A 16448-nucleotide genomic window follows, 5' to 3' on the forward strand; every position below is an offset into this window, starting at 1 on the left:
AATATGTCAGTTACTCTCTCAGTTCGTCCTGCCCTCTGCTCCCCACTGTGTCACAAGTCCATTCTCTACATCTGTGTCTCTGTCTGTGCCCTGTAAATAGTAGGTTCATCAGTCCCATTTTTCTAGATTCCATATATATACATTAATATTTGTTTTTCTGCCTTTGTATGACAGACTCTAGGTTCATCCACCTCACTACAACTGACTCAGTTTTGTTCCTTTTTATGACTGAGTTACAGTCCTTTCTGTCTATACGGCAACTTCTTTATCCATTTACCTGTTGATGAACATCTAGGTTGCTTCCATGTTCTGGCTGTTGTACTAAGGGAACATCTTAAGGATTCTTGCTGCTACTGCTAAGTCGCTTCAGTTGTGTCCGACTCTGTGTGACCCCGTAGATGGCAGCCCACTAGGCTCCTCTGTCCCTGGGATTCTCCAGGCAAGAGTACTGGAGTACTGTACTGGAGTACATTTCCTTCTCCAATGCATGAAAGTGAAAAGTGAAAGTGAAGTCGCTCAGTCATGCCCCACTCTCCGCGACCCCATGGACTGCAGCCCACCAGGCTCCGTCCATGGCAGTGGGGTGCCACTGCCTTCTATGCCGAGGACTCTTAAAGGGCCCTTAATCCATATGTACATCAAACCTTATCTGCAGACTAACTGAATGAAAGTAGAACCTCTGTTATATAAGGAGGGGAGTCTTGTGACTGTTCTGAGATTAAAGAAGGCTATGTATCCTAAATATTAGAAGCCACAGATAGTTCAGACTCTTCACTTAACATTTGAGAGGAAAAAGAGAGCCAGAGAGTGAAATGATTTGCCCTGAGTTCACATAGCCAGTCCAATGTTCCCTGTGTTCCACCACTAAAGAGACAAGCTGGGGAGGGGGGCTCAAAATTAGCTCAGTGCAACAAGAAGTGACAAAAGTACTAAAAGAGGAAGTTGCCAAGTAGAGCCTGGAGCACCTAACATGCCTTTTAGTGTGTCTTTGCATCATCAGCCAGTGTGGCTGATCAAAACCTGCAATTGTCAGCCTCAGTGCTCCTTGCTCTGATGTTCTGCCCTCACCTGTACTGGGTGTCTTGGAGAATATCAGGATAAATGTACACAGAAGGATAAAGATGTAGAGTATAGCCTTATTTTCAAGTTTATTTAGAATTTAAGGAGAGTTGGGCCATAATCATTGAATTCTGACTCTGCTCCAGTGGATTCCCACTTATAGTCTGGCCCAGTGATGGATGTAGGGCTGCTGCTGTTTCATGCCCAGTGTCCTAGCTCTTCCTGATTCCCTGCCTTTGGCCTCCATCAGGGCCAGAGGAAGCTGCAAGAGAGGCACATGACAAGCTTGAGGATACCTTTATTGGGGAGGAGAGGGTCTAAACAGAGTCTTGACAAATCTAGGCCTAAATGCTCTAAGCTCAGGAGAGAGATGCAATAAATAGGTGGCAACTGGGGAGACCTCTCCACACAGCGAGAAGGGGCATGGTTTGTTTCAACCTGGTCTTGTTCATCCTCTTTGCTGTGTGAGCTGGGATGTGGGGTTTGCTGCAACCTGGGGGCTTGGAAGAAGAATTCTCAGGGCTCTAAAGAGTATCAGATCCGCCATCTTGCTTGTGAGAAAGTCTTGGTCTTGGAGGTGTCTGAATTGCTGCCTAAGGGCTTATCTGAGGAAAGAAAAGGTTGAAGTGAGGCCAGTGCCAGATGAGGGCAGTGCCAGAGCTCATGCCAGCAGTTAGTTAGGAGCTTCAAGGTGTGCCTGTGCACATGAAGTCAAGCCCCTGGGGGACGGTCCTGTACCAGACCTGCCGCAGTGAGCGCCGCCCCAGGGTTGGGCCTGCTGGCCTGCTGACCGGGCATTCTCATGCTCACTCAGGGAGCACCCCACATTTCCAGCAGGGCTTGGGGCTGCTTCATATCCTCACCCCCAGCATCCTTCTGACAGCCTCCAGCCGTGAGAGGACCCGGGGGGCCTCCTGTGGACACAGCATCCGTAGCTCTCCAGGTCTCATGTGAAGCAGCTGGCTCCCTGTCATGGACCCAAGGGTCCTCACGGTCCTGGAAACAAAAATAGCAGAAACTGCCAGTGGTGGGGTGGAAGGACCCAGCCCTGGATATCTGGGTGGAGAAGGGGCTGTTTGGGCTTGGAGGGCTGGGGTGACAGGAGAATTCACAGAAAGAGTGTCTGGAGGTCAGGGAGTAAGATAAACATACTGGCTTAAAGCAACTCCATAAACTCCTGGGGTTGAAGGGACAAGTGCCCTGGAAGAGACGCTGTGGAGGGGTGGGGGCAGTGGTTATCGGTGCCCTTTACAGAGTTAAAGCTGTGGGACTTGGCACTCACACAGTGGAGAAGTTCTCTGCCTGTAGCCAGGCTGTGACCTCCTCAGGCCTTGAGCTAAGTCGAAGCATCGGAGCCTAGAACCAGGGGAAGTGGGAGTCAGAAGCCATCTCATCTCAGAGCCACCCACAGCCCCTCTCTCATCAGTGTCTCTTCTCTGGGCTTTCATCAAACCACGTGTCTCACTCCATGGTTTGCTTGTCCAACAAGCACAAGGTTTGTTCTCAGCTCTGGCCCCACAATAAACTTGGCAGACAGTAAGCACGTGATAATACTGGTTCAGTTGAACCAGGGCCATCTCCTCCACTTGTCAAAGAATCCTCCCTGGCCCCACCTCTGATTCAGGCTTTATAGCTTCTGGAGTCTAGGCATGGTAGTACCCGAGTGGGTGACTCGCTCTGGCTCCTGGGGGCTCCTGACTCTAGGGGCTCCAGGATGTTGCTGGGGATGTAGCCACTCCGTCCCGCTGCATTCTTCACCAGCCACCACCGCTTGCTCTGGTCCAGAACCTGCCAGGGAGTCACTATGTCAGTGACCCGAGCCTCTCTCCAGCCAGCCTTCCCCTCCCCCACCAGACTTTCTCTCTCTGGGCCCTTCACAACTTTCCTTCACCTTCTCCAGGCCAATCCCTCCACCCCCCATGCTCTCAGTAGCTCCCATCAACCACCAACCGCCGCCTCCTTTTCTCAGCTCAAGTCCATGCCTCACCTCCAGCACCTCTCCTTGGACCACCGTCAGTTCCTGTGGGTTCCTAGCTTCAAACTCATAGAGGACTTGCATTTTCAGGGCTGGCTTGACAGGTCCGGGTCTGGAGGGCACAGGGCTGGGGCCATGGTTGTGTGTCTCCTCTTGAGCAAAGTGCGAGGTGCTGCTTAACCTAGGGCTTTCCCCCCTTACCCCCCAGAGACAGAGTCAGGATGGCTTGAGAGTGGGGCCTCAGAGATCCGGCCCCTGTCTCAGCCCCAGATGTCTCCCCCTTGGAGTCTAGCAATGACTTTTGGGGTTTCTACAGAGCTTGAGGGCAGGTCACTGTTAGAGGGGTTTGGGGTGTGGATTTCTGCAGCAGAAAGGCTCTAGATGTTGGTGATTTCTCAAGACTCTTCTGGCAGTGGAGTCTTCTGTATCTGAGCGCTCCTTTGAGCACTTCATACTCAGTCTCTGAGAAATCAGAGCTATGTGTGGGGAATATTGAAAGAAGAGGGATTGTATCCTAGGAAGGTAAAAAACTGCTTTTTCACCCAGAGTAGGAGAGAGATGTGCACGTGTCTGACTAAAAGAGAGCCTAAGGGTCAGTGGGGTGTAAAATCTGCAGATCCACAGGATCAGCCCAGTCCTTCCCTCCCCAGAACCACACTGTCCTGACAAAGCCTAGGGCATACCGGATGGAAGCAGGGTCTTGGTGTCTTGAGAGCGCCTGTGGGGGCAGAACAAAGTGAGAGCAGGACATCAGCTGCATAGTGGTGGAGAGCAGGGGTGTGAGGCCACAGGCCTGCCTGCGCACAGCTGCCTCATATCCCCTTGCCTGCCTGCTTTCCACACAGAACCCACCTACCACTTAGGTATCACGTGACCATGGCTGGACTGAGACGATGGAAACTAGCGAGAGTCTAGGGCTTTGATTCGGGCTCTGTGCTAAGCTCCCCTTACCTGGTAGGAAGTTTCTGGAAGCTGCCAACCATCATAGAATGTGGGTTGGTAGGGCAGGGGCTCGCTTCCTGTCCAGTTGGCCCTAGGGAAAGAACAGGCCTGAATCCACTCTGTGCCAGACTGTGGGATGTGGAGAAGGTGGAGATGACAGCAGCTGGCCTGGAGGATCTTCTAGGTAATGGAGAAAGTGGCTCATGTGCACAGATGAAAGGCCCCAGGACATAGCGAACAGCTAAGCACGTACAGGTCTCACGGTGCAGGTATCTGTGGGCCAGCCTCACTTCTGCCCATGAACGTGCAGACATATCAACACCCTAAGATATGAGTACTTTAACTCACTGATGGGGAGTTTAAATGAACGTGGCAGAACTGCAGTGTTAAGGCTGGAAGACACTCCTGGGGTCTAACCTGTTTCGGTTCCCCAGCAGCGTTATCTTTCTTTCTAGCTGGTTCGTGTGTGGACCTCCCCCTTGTGATCACCACAGAGCACTCTGGCTGGCTCTAGGGTGGGGGCTGGTACTTGCCTCTCAGCCTGCCCCCTCACCATTGCCCAGGACGCCAGAGGAGCAGCCTTGCCTGTGGCCTCCAGGCTGGCTCTGCTTGCCTGCCTGGGGAACGCGGAGGCCCCTCCTGGAGGAAGTCTCTCCCTGCCTCCCAGAGACAGATGTGAATGCTGCTTCTTTGCACTGTGCACGCACATCCTGAATTGCGCATGATTCTCACTTATCCGTGTTTCTTTTTTTGTTGATCTCCTTGACAGCTGTCTCCAGAGCGTAGTGCACAAGGGACAGAGGAGGCAGTGAAAGTGAAAGTCGCTCAGTCATGTCCGACTCTTTGAGAATTCCATGGAATTCTCCAGGCCAGAATACCGGAGTAGGTAGCCTTTCCCTTCTCCAGGGCATCTTCCCAACCCAGGGATTGAACCCAGGTCTCCCAGATTGCAGGTGGATTCTTTACCAGCTGAGCCAAAAGGGAACCCCTAGTAAATATGTATTCAATGGGGACAAATTATTCCCTCTCCTGAATCTTTTTTTATTGGCTCCTTTTCTTTCTTTCCTTGTTTGATGTGGACCCTTTAAAAAACCTTTATTAAATTTGTTATAATATTGCTTCTGTTTCATATTTTGATTTTTTGACTGGGAGGCAAGTGGGATCTTAGCTTCTGGACCAGGGATAGAGCCCTCTCCTCCGTGCATCAGAACGTGAAGTCTTAACCACTGGACCGCAAGGGAAGTCCCCACTGGCTCCTTTTCTTTGCCTTAAAAACATGCTCAAGTCTTCCCTTGACTCTGTTACTATGCTTTTTAAGATGCCATCCTATTACCTTATCTTTATCAAATTTTTTGAAGATGTGTCCATATGCCCTGCCTACATTTTCTTACCTCTGGATCTTTCTTCATTCCTTACCACATGACTTTTACTCTGTTGAAACTAGTTCTTCTAAAGCCCTGATGATTTCTGATTGCCAAATCCAAATGGCCTTGTATGATCTGTATCCTTCTATCGCCACAGAATTTAGTGTCATTTATAGTTTTGGGTCAGTTTGCTTCAAGCCAAATAGTTTGAATAAAATTTGCCTGAAATTTAGCTCTTTTGAAGGTTTTTGCATCTTTTTAGTTAATTCTGTTCTCTGTGTTTCTGTCTTTCATTTCATTCATTCATTCATTTTTGGTTGTTTTAAGAAATGAGAAAACATTTCAGGGCACACCTGGCTTCAATCTTATACTTAAAATGATAAGCAGAAACAGAAAATAGAATAGAGGTTACCAGGGGCTGGGGAAAGAAAGGAATGGGTAAAGAGTTTTGTTTGGTTGTTTAATGGGTATAGAGTTCCCATTTGGGATGCTGAAAAAGTTCTGGAAATGAATAGGAGTGATGGTTGCTCAATATTGTTAATGTACTTAATGGCATTGACTTATACACTTAAAAATAGTTAAAATTTATCCTACGTATATTCTACCGCAATAAAACAAATAGATTATGTTAAGTTATATGTTATGTTTTTAGATGAAATGGACACAGACATCCTTTAATGGGGCTGAACTGAAACACAAAACACAGACGCTCATTAGGCAAAAAGACTCCCAGAACCACTGGCTTTTCCCCCAGTTGATTTCTCTTTCTAAAACCCTCTTCTCTCTTGGTTTTCATGCTTCTGCTTTTTGTTTCTCCTTTTTAACTCTCCGGAATTTCTCTTTGCCTCCTTTGCCTCCTTATCCCTGTTTCTTTTTGCCACCTCGGAGTTTCCAGAGGCCTGTCTCTCGTGGGGAGAACAGGCCATGCTTATTAAAGTGAGCTCTGCTTGCTTTACTGCAATGCTTACCTCCAGGGGGTCCCAACTATTCCTTCTGTACTGACTGTTCTCAAACCCTCGTAGCCAGGTTAGACCTCTCCTTACAGGGCCAGGCCACCCAGTCTCTGCAGAAACCTCAGCTCAGGGTATCCAAACTGATCTCACATCCCACCCCCACCCCACCTGCTCTCCTCAGCTTGGCCTTGCTGCCCAGCTGCCTTTGTCACTGTTCCACCCACATGAAATGTATCTTCTCTTAGCTCCTCCGCCAGCTGGTTGCAAATCTTATTGATGTTACATTTGCAGCATCTCTTATGTCAGTAATTGTTAAAATCTGGGCTGCATTGAGACAAAGTTTTCACTTCGTCCTTGACAAAACTGAGAAAAATTTTAGTAGAAGGTTGCCAGTGCTCCTTTCTTGGGAAGAATTGTTCTATTTTCTGAGATAATGCTTTCCTGCAATGGTGGGCGATGGTAAGTGTGTTGGTTTTTTTTTTTTTCCCTATTGTGCTTAGCCTAATTAAATGTTGGGAACTCAAGGTAGATTTCCCTGATTTGTTTTTAGATATTTCATAGAGTAGAGGTTACCAGGAGCTGGGGAGTAGACGAATGGGTGTAGTTTTAACGGGTATAGAATTCGTTTTAAAATACAACGTAGAGCTTGTCACCTCCTGCCCTACGCCCCCATGTTGCTTGCCTCCAATTCATTCAGGTCTTATTGTCACTTACTGGCTGGTGGTCCAGGCTGTGCCCAGCCCTTTCCAGAGGTTATTCTCTGATGGGCTTAGACAGGACTGCAGCAGCTCGATGGCCTTGGTGGTGAGGAGGGGTGAAATCACTTGGGCTGCTAGGCCAGACCTAGGGCACTGGGTCTGGATCTGGGGAAAGATGACAAGTGTCAGGAAGCCTGGGCTTCTTCGGGGCCAGGCAGCAGTGGGAAAGGGCTCGGGGTCCCTGGCTTCCTACTTTGCCCCAGGCCTGCTCCTTCCTGCCCTCACAGGTGTCCGTGGCTCCAACCCCAGCGCACCTAGTCTGCTGAGAGGTGCTTGCTGTGCACAGTGGGGTAGTGTCTTGAGTCAGAAGAGGGTGTGCTGGGGGTGAGCAAGGAGCAGACCCATACCTCCCTCTGCCCCCTCCCTCCCGCCCTGGCCTGTCTCCTCTTAACTTCAGCACGTCCCTCTGTACCACCTTGCTCCCCACTAACCCCACCAACCCTGCCCTGACTCACGGAGTCCAGAATTTTGAAGATGATGTGTACAAACTCAGGGGCACTTGTATCCTGCAGCCTGGTGGCCAGCCTTCCCTGAGGACACAGGGTGAAGCCTGTCACCAGCCTTCTTCCCACCCCACCTTCACCAGTACCCCAGGGCCCCATAACTGTTCTGGGTCTTGGTGGGGAGCCTGGCATTCTCCCAAAGTAACCCAAGAGTGGGGAGGGGTGGTTCCAGGGGGAGAAGCTGGAGCAGCATGGGGTGTCCTTGGAGAGAAGGGAGAACAGGATTGCTGCAGGGAAGAGGGGAGGGAGTGGAGGGGATTGCTGCGGTGGAGGAGAGGAGGGAGGGGTGAAAAGAGCTGGGAAACTTGTGGGGAGTCACGTACTAGGAGGTTGAAGCTGTACTTGATCTTCTGGAAGCAGTCGATATAATGTGCCTCTGTTATCTCTATAGCAAGAAGGGGGTAGATGGCGGGTCATGTATCATCCCAAGACTCCCCCCCTCCCCCAAACCCCGACTCCTCTCCCCTGGCCCTCCGCACTCACCTCCCTTATTCTTTTTCTTTTTCTTCCTGTGATTCTTCTTCTTACGATTGGTCTTTGACTGGGCCTCGTCCAGCTTCCCCACAAACAGCTCGATGTCCCTTAGGACATGGTCCAGCACCTCCTGGGCCCCAGACAACCCCTGGCTGAGTAGCCAGTTAGACCCACCCTGGAACTCCCAACGCTGCCTCCCTCCACCACAAACCTGAGCCTCAGCCCCAGCCCAGGGCCTGATCAAGCCTCTGTGTCCCCTCTCAGGCCAGGCCCTGCCTTGGTTGACCTGGGACCTGGCTCCTTGTGATGAGGGAGACAACTGGTGTCCTCCCTTTGGCTAGACTGCAAGAGCCTCAACAAGCCCAAGACAGTCTGTGGTTACCTTATCCCATTTTGGGTCCTCGGGGGATGGGGACCTCCTTGAAGGAGACAGCGAGAAGGTGCTTGGCTCTCGGACACTGGTGCGGTGCAGCAGGGGCCTCGGGGACGGTGGTGGGCTGTCTGCAGAGGAAGGGGACCATGGCCCAGAACGTCCTTGATGGGGACCTTTCCTCCCACTGGCCCCCATGCCCAAACTTACCGTGCTCTGGGCTCATCAAGTAGTGCTGTTCCGGAGGGGGTGCCCACTCCAGAGGAGGTGCCTGCTCCTTAGGGAGCAGCCTTTCCAGAGGAGGCCCCCTCCATCGGTCCTGGTCTGAGCGAAGGGCTCCGAACCGGGGCCTGTTGAGCCCATGACAGAGACGTAGCTTTGACTGGGTTCTTGGGGCAGAGGCTCTGCCCACACTTCTGCCCCAGGACCCAGGGGGTACCACTGCCCTTCTCCAGGAGCCCCACCAGCCCTGCCCCCTGGTCTCCATCCAAACCCTTCCCTGACTCTCCCCTGCGTCATCGGCCTGCCCTCCGGGACCAGTTGGTCCCACGTCAGTCTCTGAGGATAGTCTCCAGTGGCCCCTGGGCCCAGCACCCATTTGCGCCCTGCTTCCAGCCTCACCACTCCCCAGGTCAATGTCTGTGTTATTGGGTCACAGGCCCCTGAGCTCCCCCAGGTGTGCGGCAGAGTCTAGCCCACCCAGACCTGAGCTCTAGGGTTCTGCCTACCTTTGCTCCAGCTCCTCCTCCAGAGCCTTTTCCAGGCTGGTCTTCAGTCGCTCTGCCTGGAGGAAGCAGCAATCAGACAGGCTTGGGGGATGGGGGAGGGGAGGGGTTAGGTGGGGGGTGGTGATGGTTGTTAGATCTCACCCCCACTTCCTGGCACTGGAAAAGCAGAGTGCTAGTGCCTCGCAGGTCCGAATCCTGCACGGTGATGGACAGGACAGAGTTGTAGGAGCCGATGTTGAGCGCCACGTCTATGACCTTGATGCTGTCCAGGCGGTAGGACTCTAGTTCCTCCTGGGCCAAGCAGAGAGGCTGGCTGTGAGGTCACTGAGAGCCCGACAGACCCCTAGGAGCTCCTGACCTGGGTTGCTCCACCCTTCCAATGGCTTGGGATGGGGTGTCCTTTCCCCTGACCCCTGTGCCTCTATCCCCTGTTTCTTCCTAGTCCTGGATATGTGTTCTGTGGGGGGGAGGGATGGCTGCCGTGTGGGGCATGGTGGGATGGTGTTCATGCCCCAGGGCTTGCTTTCCCACAGCCCAGGTTAGCTATGACCTCTTTCAGGGAATGGTGGGAGGCTGACCTTGGTCTCGATGTCCAGCAGTTGCAGCCAGCCATCCCTGACCTGCAGGAGCAAGTCCTGGCTCCACACCCGACCCTGAGCGTCCATCTCCTGCAGCTTCTGCAGAGCATCCTTGGGCTCCTGGATTCTCTGTGTCCCCAGCTTACATGTCATCAGGTGCTGAGAGGACAGGAGGAGATGGGCTGGGAGAAGGTCTGGAGAGGGGGCTCACAGAGGGGGATGGACAGGGGTGGAGGTGGGGGAAGAGCAGCAGAGGGGGATGACATGTCCCTGGCCTCTTCACTGGGGAGGCCCCAGGCAATGCCCATGAAGTAGCCTTCAAGAGACAATGTGAGGGCTGGCAGTTTGGCAAGGTGGAGACTGACGGGCTGTAGGAGGGGATTTAGAACTCTGGAGGAAGGACAATCATGGCCTGTAACAGTCTAGATGGTGGTAAATGTGAGGAGGGGGCGTGGGCTTCAGCTATCTAACAAATAAGTCTCAACTTCTCCAGGTAGGTTACAGGATGCTCCAGTTCTGTCCCCTACTTTTCTCTGCTCTCTTTGAGAATCGCCCACCCAGCCTGGTCCATCTCTTCCCTGACCTAGCTTTCCTGTCTCCATGCCGTTGCTCATGCTGCACCCCACGCCTGGCATGCGTGCCCCCCTTCTGATAATCCACTACCTCCCAGTCTCTCAGGAATAAGTCGAGCCCACCGCCCTTCTCCCTGATTCTTTCTCAGAGAGGTCCATACTGACCTCAGTCTCCACTCAGGCCCTTGTCCCCTGCTAGTCTGATCACTACAGCAGGGTTTTGCTGTTATTCTCTCTTCTCAAGGATACCCTTCGCTTCTACCATCCATGTTCAAAAGTCACAGTCCTGCCCCCCGTGCTCCCCTCCAGGCCCTTGCTGGGAGGATGCCATCTGCCTCCTGCCCCTTGACCCCACTCACTGCCCTGTCCTCTGCATAGCTCCCAGCTCTTCTTCAAGTTCACTCAGCCAGCATATTCAGGAGCCCTGATATCATGGGCAAATGCCCTGGCACCCTGGACACGCCTCCCCAGCTCTTGCCTCCTAGACCTAAACAAAGCCAACTCCCAATCCTCATTCCCTCCATGAAGCCAAGGGATCTTAGTCCCAGCTCAGCTGACTGGGGAAGCCTGACTTTTTCTAGATGGTTGCTCCAGCATCCCTCCCTGCCTTTTCTCCGGGTGAGTGCTAAATCTGCTGCTGCCTGGGGATGGTTTCTACCCAGACCTTCAGCCTGATGCAGTGTCTGCTCTTCCCTACCACACCCTTCCAGTCTGAGCTTTCACGTGGTGTCAACAGCTGTCCTGGCAACTAGATCTGGCAGTGCCAGTGTTCTCCCAGGCAGCGCCAGAGCCTCCATCCAGGCTCCAAGCTGCGCACAGGAAACTCAAGCCCAGATGGCTCCCCTCTCAGATAGTGGTCCTTTCAAGTCCCTGCACAAGGACTGCTGGCTGACCTCACATGTTCTGTCCTCCAGCTGTACCAGATCCTGGGCACAGAGCAGTTTCTTGGGGCAGGGGATGAGCCAAGAGACAGGAAGGGGTGGGATCGAGTGGTGGCAGGTGACTCCCGGCCCATCCCTCTGCTACTTGGGGATGGGATGCCCACTGGCTTAGCTTCCTCTGCCCATGCCCAGCTGCCCCATCCTCCTCCCCTGCACTTAGCAAACGTTCAGGTAGGCTTGCTGGACCTGAGCCCACCTACTCTGGCCGGGTCAGGCCATTGGCTTCTGTGGCAGACTTATCTCAGATATCTGCTTTTTGTCAGGGTGGGGGCACATAGGAGAACTTGGCTTGAACCAGGAAATTGTATGGGGCCCTAGGGGTACTCACCTCCACCCTGTGCTGCAGGTGGGTGGGCTCTAAGGCGAGATTCTGCAAGTACTCCTTCCGGTGCACTGCCAAGGCGTGAAGCAAGGGGGTGAGGGCAGAAGAAGGAGTTGAGACAGGCACTACTATAGGAGGTGGTCAGTGTGGGGAGGGAGAGACTGGAGGCAGGGGGTTCAGGAAACCTAGAGGGAGAGAAGGGGACCACTTACAATAAATGGCTCTGCTGCTTGGCCGGGACATTCTGATGCTGCTGAGATGACTCCCTGAAACCCAAACTGAGCAGAAGAGACAGCGATCAGGGCCGTGGAGAGGGATGAGCAGGCAGAGCTGGGTGGAAGAGCCGCTGTCGCAGCCCAACCCTGACCTGGGTCTGGGGCTCAAATCAGGTTCCTTCTGGATCCATCTCCAGCTGTGACCTCTGCAAGGAGCCCTCCATCTTGGCTGGGCCTCGGAGGCCCCCAGGCAGGCTCCCAACTTCCCATTATTTGGCCAACAACGCTCATCCTGATGGCCCTGGGGAAGCTGTGTGGACAGGTACCTGGGACCAGATCCCATCCTGGGCCCGAGTGTAAAAGGTGCTGGATGGGTGTGCCTGGCTTCTGGAGGGGAGGCATGAGGGTCAGCAGCCTTCCCTGTCACAGCAAGCCTCTTGTCCAAGCCTGTTTCAACTCTGCAAATTGGGAGGAGGCCAGTGTTGGCTCTTATGTGGGGGAGCCACTCAGGAGGGTGTACGTGTGTGCGTATACACACACATATGTCTGCACGTTTATGATGGAGCTCTGTAGGATGTGTTAGTGACTTGAACTTCCCCAAATGTCTTACTAAATCTGCTCTCTTTGCCTTTCCATACTCTGAACCCTCTGCCCAGAGCCCCTCCCCACCGAATCCTGTAAATTCCAGCGCAAGGGAATAGATGTTTTTTCAAAAGAAGACATACAGATGCCCAACAGGCACGTAAAAAGATGTTTAACATCAGTAATTCTTAGAGAAATGCAAGTCAAAAATCACAATAAGCTATCATCTCACACCTGTCAGAATGGCTATTATCAAAAAAAAGCAAGAAATAAAAAATGTTGGTAAAGAAAAGGGAATTCTTGCACACTGTTGATAAGTAAAATGTAAAATGGTGCAGCCACTGTGTACGATAGTATGGAGACTCTTCTAAAAGCTAAGAATAGAACAATCATATGATCCAGCAATCCCACTTCCGGTTATTTATCTAAAAAATATGAAAATATTCATTGAAAAAGATATCCACACTCCTATATTCATCATGGGGGCTTCCCAAGGGGCGCGTTGGTAAAGAATCTACCTGCCAGAGCAGGAGTCCCAAGAGACGAGGGTCGATCTCTGGGGGGGCAGATCTCTTCCTTGGAGAAGGAAGTGGCAACCCACTCCAGTATTCTTGCCTGGAGAATCCCATGGACAGAGGAGCCTGGGGGGCTACAATCTATGGGGTCCCAAAGAGCTGGTTGTGACTGAGCACACTCACAGGCACGTTCATCCTGGCCTTTGCAATAGCCAGAATATGGTAACAGCTTAAGTGCCCATCCACATGTGAATGGATAAAGAAGATGAAGTGTATACAAAGGAATATTAGCCATAAAAAGATGAAACCTTGTCATTTGCAATGACATGCATGGACCTTGAGGGTGTTATGCTAAATGAAATAAGACAAAAGAAGAAACACAAATGTCATATGACTCCACACTTATGTAGAATATAAGAAATAAAACAAAATAAATGAATAGACTAAACCAAATGAAAATAGAGATAATAGGTACAGAGAACAGAGTAGAGGTTACCGCAGGGGAAGGGGCAGGAAGGAAGGTGAAATGGGTTAAGGGGATCAACTGTGTGATGATGGACCAAGTAAATTTCGATGGTGAGCATGTTATAGTGTGTACAGAATTAGAAATATAATGTTGTACGCATGAAACTTATACAGTGTTATAAACCAAGGTTAATGCAATAAAAAAGTAAGTTAAATGTATTCACAGTTTAAGGATCACCTCCTCACTGAAGCCCTCCTTGATCACCCCACTAAACCCTGCCTGTTTTCCTAATGCCACACCGAGTCTTATAAGTTCCTCTCGAACAACAGCACCACCCTGGTTAGTGCTGTGAGCCTAGTGTCAAGTGCCTTATGAACTGTATTGTCATTTAATTTTCACTATCATCACTTATGCTCCCTTGGTGGTTTAGGTAAAGAATCTGACTGCAATGTGGGAGACCTGGGTTCGATCCCTGGGTTAGGAAGATCTCCTGGAGGAGGGCATGGCAACCCACTCTAGTATTCTTGCCTGGAGAATCCCCACGGACAGAGGAGCCTGACTGGCTACAGTCCATGAGGGTCGCAAAGAGTCAGACATGACTGAGCAACTAAGCACAGCACAGCACAGCACCATCACTTATACTTCCTTGATCCTATGTGCTGAGTGCTGTTCTACAGATGTTACACCCAACAACTCATTTAATCCTCAAAACAACCTTGCTGGGTGGGTACTGTTATTACCCCTTTGACCAGATGAGGATGATATGGCAGTTCAAAGAAGATCACAGGTCTGAGATCCCAAGTAAATATTTTATAGGGAATGGACTCAGCCGGGTCTGACTACAAGCTCCATGCTTTAGCTGTTTATCTATGTGCCTCTGTCACTGGGCTGTGCCCTCCTGAGAGTGGGGTTATGTTGCTCCTGCTGTTCCCCCAGTGCCTTCCAAGCACAGAGGGAGTCTAGAATATAGACATACATTGAAATGGAATGGAGGCAAATGAGATGTGTGGGGGTGTGGCGGGAGTCAGCTGAGTGTGGGGGTCAAGGGTATGTGTTAATTTAATGACGTGTGTATGCATCATGGATAGGTGTCAGTTCTGCGGGTGTCCTTGCATTTCTGTGATGCATCTGAGTTATACAGAAATCCTGGAATATCCTGGGCAAAGTATCAGAGAGCAGCCCACGCCCCTGTAACTAGGACTGCTATGAAAATAGCAGAAGATCTGATAAGATGACTCAGTGTTGGGGAAATGAGTTGCTAGTAAACAAGGGATTGTCTATGGGTCTGTGTTTTCCACGTTTGGAAGGATCCCTTTCCTCTCCAAGGGTAAGGGATTCTAAAGGCCTGCTCCCCCTCTCCCCAGCTGCACCCCACAGGCTGCAACACTTCCTGCTTCTAGATCCAGAAGATAAAGAAGAGAAAATGAACTTTGTTTCTGTTAGCACCCCTCCCTACCTGCCAGCCCCTTCACACAGGATGGTCCCTGTGGGTCTTATTGCAGCAAAACAGAAATGAGCGAACAGCCTGTGGCACATACCAGCCAAACAGGCCGACAAGAGTTAAACAATCTTGGTTATTCTTTAGCTGTTACTAGTAACAAACACTTGTAGCTGGACTTGTCCTTCACAAGGCTGATTACTCTCTGACTCCATATAGATTATACTCAGCACCTGGCATTCTTCTCCCCCTCCACTCTCTTGTAGCATTCTGCATTTCAGAAAGAAGGTCAAGGGCTGATAACTTCAGGAACACAAGACCCGGTTGCTGAGTTGCCTGATGGCAACTGTGGCCTTTTGAAATGTTACAAAAGAAAAAGAAAATGCAAGACCTTCAAGAGGATATAAAACCTCTCCCTATCCCAGAGAAAGGGGGGGGGGGGCATTTTTCTTGAGGCGCTAGCCTGCTGTGTTTCCCTTTTGCCTGGCAAAAATAATAAAGCTCTTCTTTTCTATTTTCTCCAAACTCTTTCTCCTTATTTCTATCCGGCATTGGTAGACAGGGAGCCAGGATTTTGGCAACAGTCTCTCTTGGCAGGTCCAAGCAACATCTGCTCGGCATCGCAACAATGAGGTGGGGTGGGGATGGAGGATGAAAGGTAGAGGGTGGAGGAACGGGGGCTGACTTTGTTCTGTCTTGCCTCTGCGGGGTGTGGGGGAGGGAGAGGGGGGTTGGGGAGAGAACCTGTGGCAGCCCAGTTTCCCCATTTATCCCCCCCAAGTTTAGGGAGCTGAAGCAGGGAAGAAGTTCATGTCTGCATCATGGGCCCTGGAGAGAAGCAGCCCAGAGGTGCTGCTGGAGCCCGGCCTGCCCCACTCTCTGCTCCCTGGCCCGCTAGCCTGTGGCTGAATCCCAAGCCCTCCTTAGGACCACCACATCGAGAATGGGCTGGAGACCCTGGCCTGGGAAGCCACTGAGCTGTCCCCACTATGTCGGGACCTCCTGCGGCTTGGCTGGGCCCTGATCTTCCCGAGGGTCAGGCCCTTACCTGGGCTCCAGTGAGGCCTGGAGGCTGGTGCCCCCAAAGGGGCAGGTGTCTGAGCTGGTGGCCTGGTGCCGGTGGTGGGAAGACGGTGGCTTCTCTGCTAGTGGTGCAGTCCCGGGCAGGGGCCCTGTGGTCAGGCGAGCCCTGAAGCAGGCCGGTCTTATGGTGCAGAGGCCAGGAGGCAGCCACACCTGTGCTCTTTGGACTCTTGGTGGGTGGGGCAGCCTCCAAGGCTACCACCTGCCCAGTGCCAGAACCCAGGCCTGTGACCGGGTCTGCGCCGACAGGTGTCCCTAGCTTAGACAGAGCCCCTTGCTTCCAGGCTTCCTGCTTGACTTGCCCCTGCCGTTAGCGTAACCCACTTCCCTTTGCCTGTGGGTGCCTCCCCTGAGGCCCCAGGTCAGCATCAGGCACGAGGGCAGGAAGCAGGAGAGGGCACCCTGGGCACAGGTGGGTGGAGGTGGACCCAGGCTTGGGGGCAGTGTGGGCTGGCATGTGTGCCTGTGTGTACTGCCTATGAAGGTGTGTGGTCATGGGTGCCCAAGTGGTGCCTGTGAGCAGGATGTGGGGCTCATAAGAGTTGATGGGGGCTGGGAGCTGGGACTACTATGGGCATTAGGTGGAGGACTGAGATTTCTTCCCAGCAGG

At 52.0% G+C, this 16448-nt stretch overlaps 1 protein-coding gene across 1 annotated transcript; it reads right to left on the bottom strand.

The window, feature by feature from the left end:
* On the bottom strand, positions 1130–15971 carry EPS8L3 (EPS8 like 3). The gene is made up of 19 exons (XM_005677936.2): positions 15804–15971; positions 11752–11817; positions 11546–11610; positions 9705–9863; positions 9268–9417; positions 9127–9182; positions 8609–8748; positions 8411–8529; positions 8038–8158; positions 7878–7939; positions 7507–7581; positions 7008–7156; positions 3986–4067; positions 3718–3752; positions 3047–3230; positions 2719–2847; positions 2342–2415; positions 1923–2055; positions 1130–1664 (listed from the first exon to the last, which is right to left on the bottom strand). Exons 2-19 carry the CDS (start codon positions 11780–11782, stop codon positions 1653–1655), a joined length of 1776 nt encoding a protein of 591 aa, XP_005677993.2. The 5' UTR covers positions 11783–11817; positions 15804–15971; the 3' UTR covers positions 1130–1652.

Source organism: Capra hircus, chromosome 3 (genome assembly GCF_001704415.2).
Source record: "Capra hircus breed San Clemente chromosome 3, ASM170441v1, whole genome shotgun sequence".
Classification (NCBI taxonomy): Eukaryota; Metazoa; Chordata; class Mammalia; order Artiodactyla; family Bovidae; genus Capra; species Capra hircus.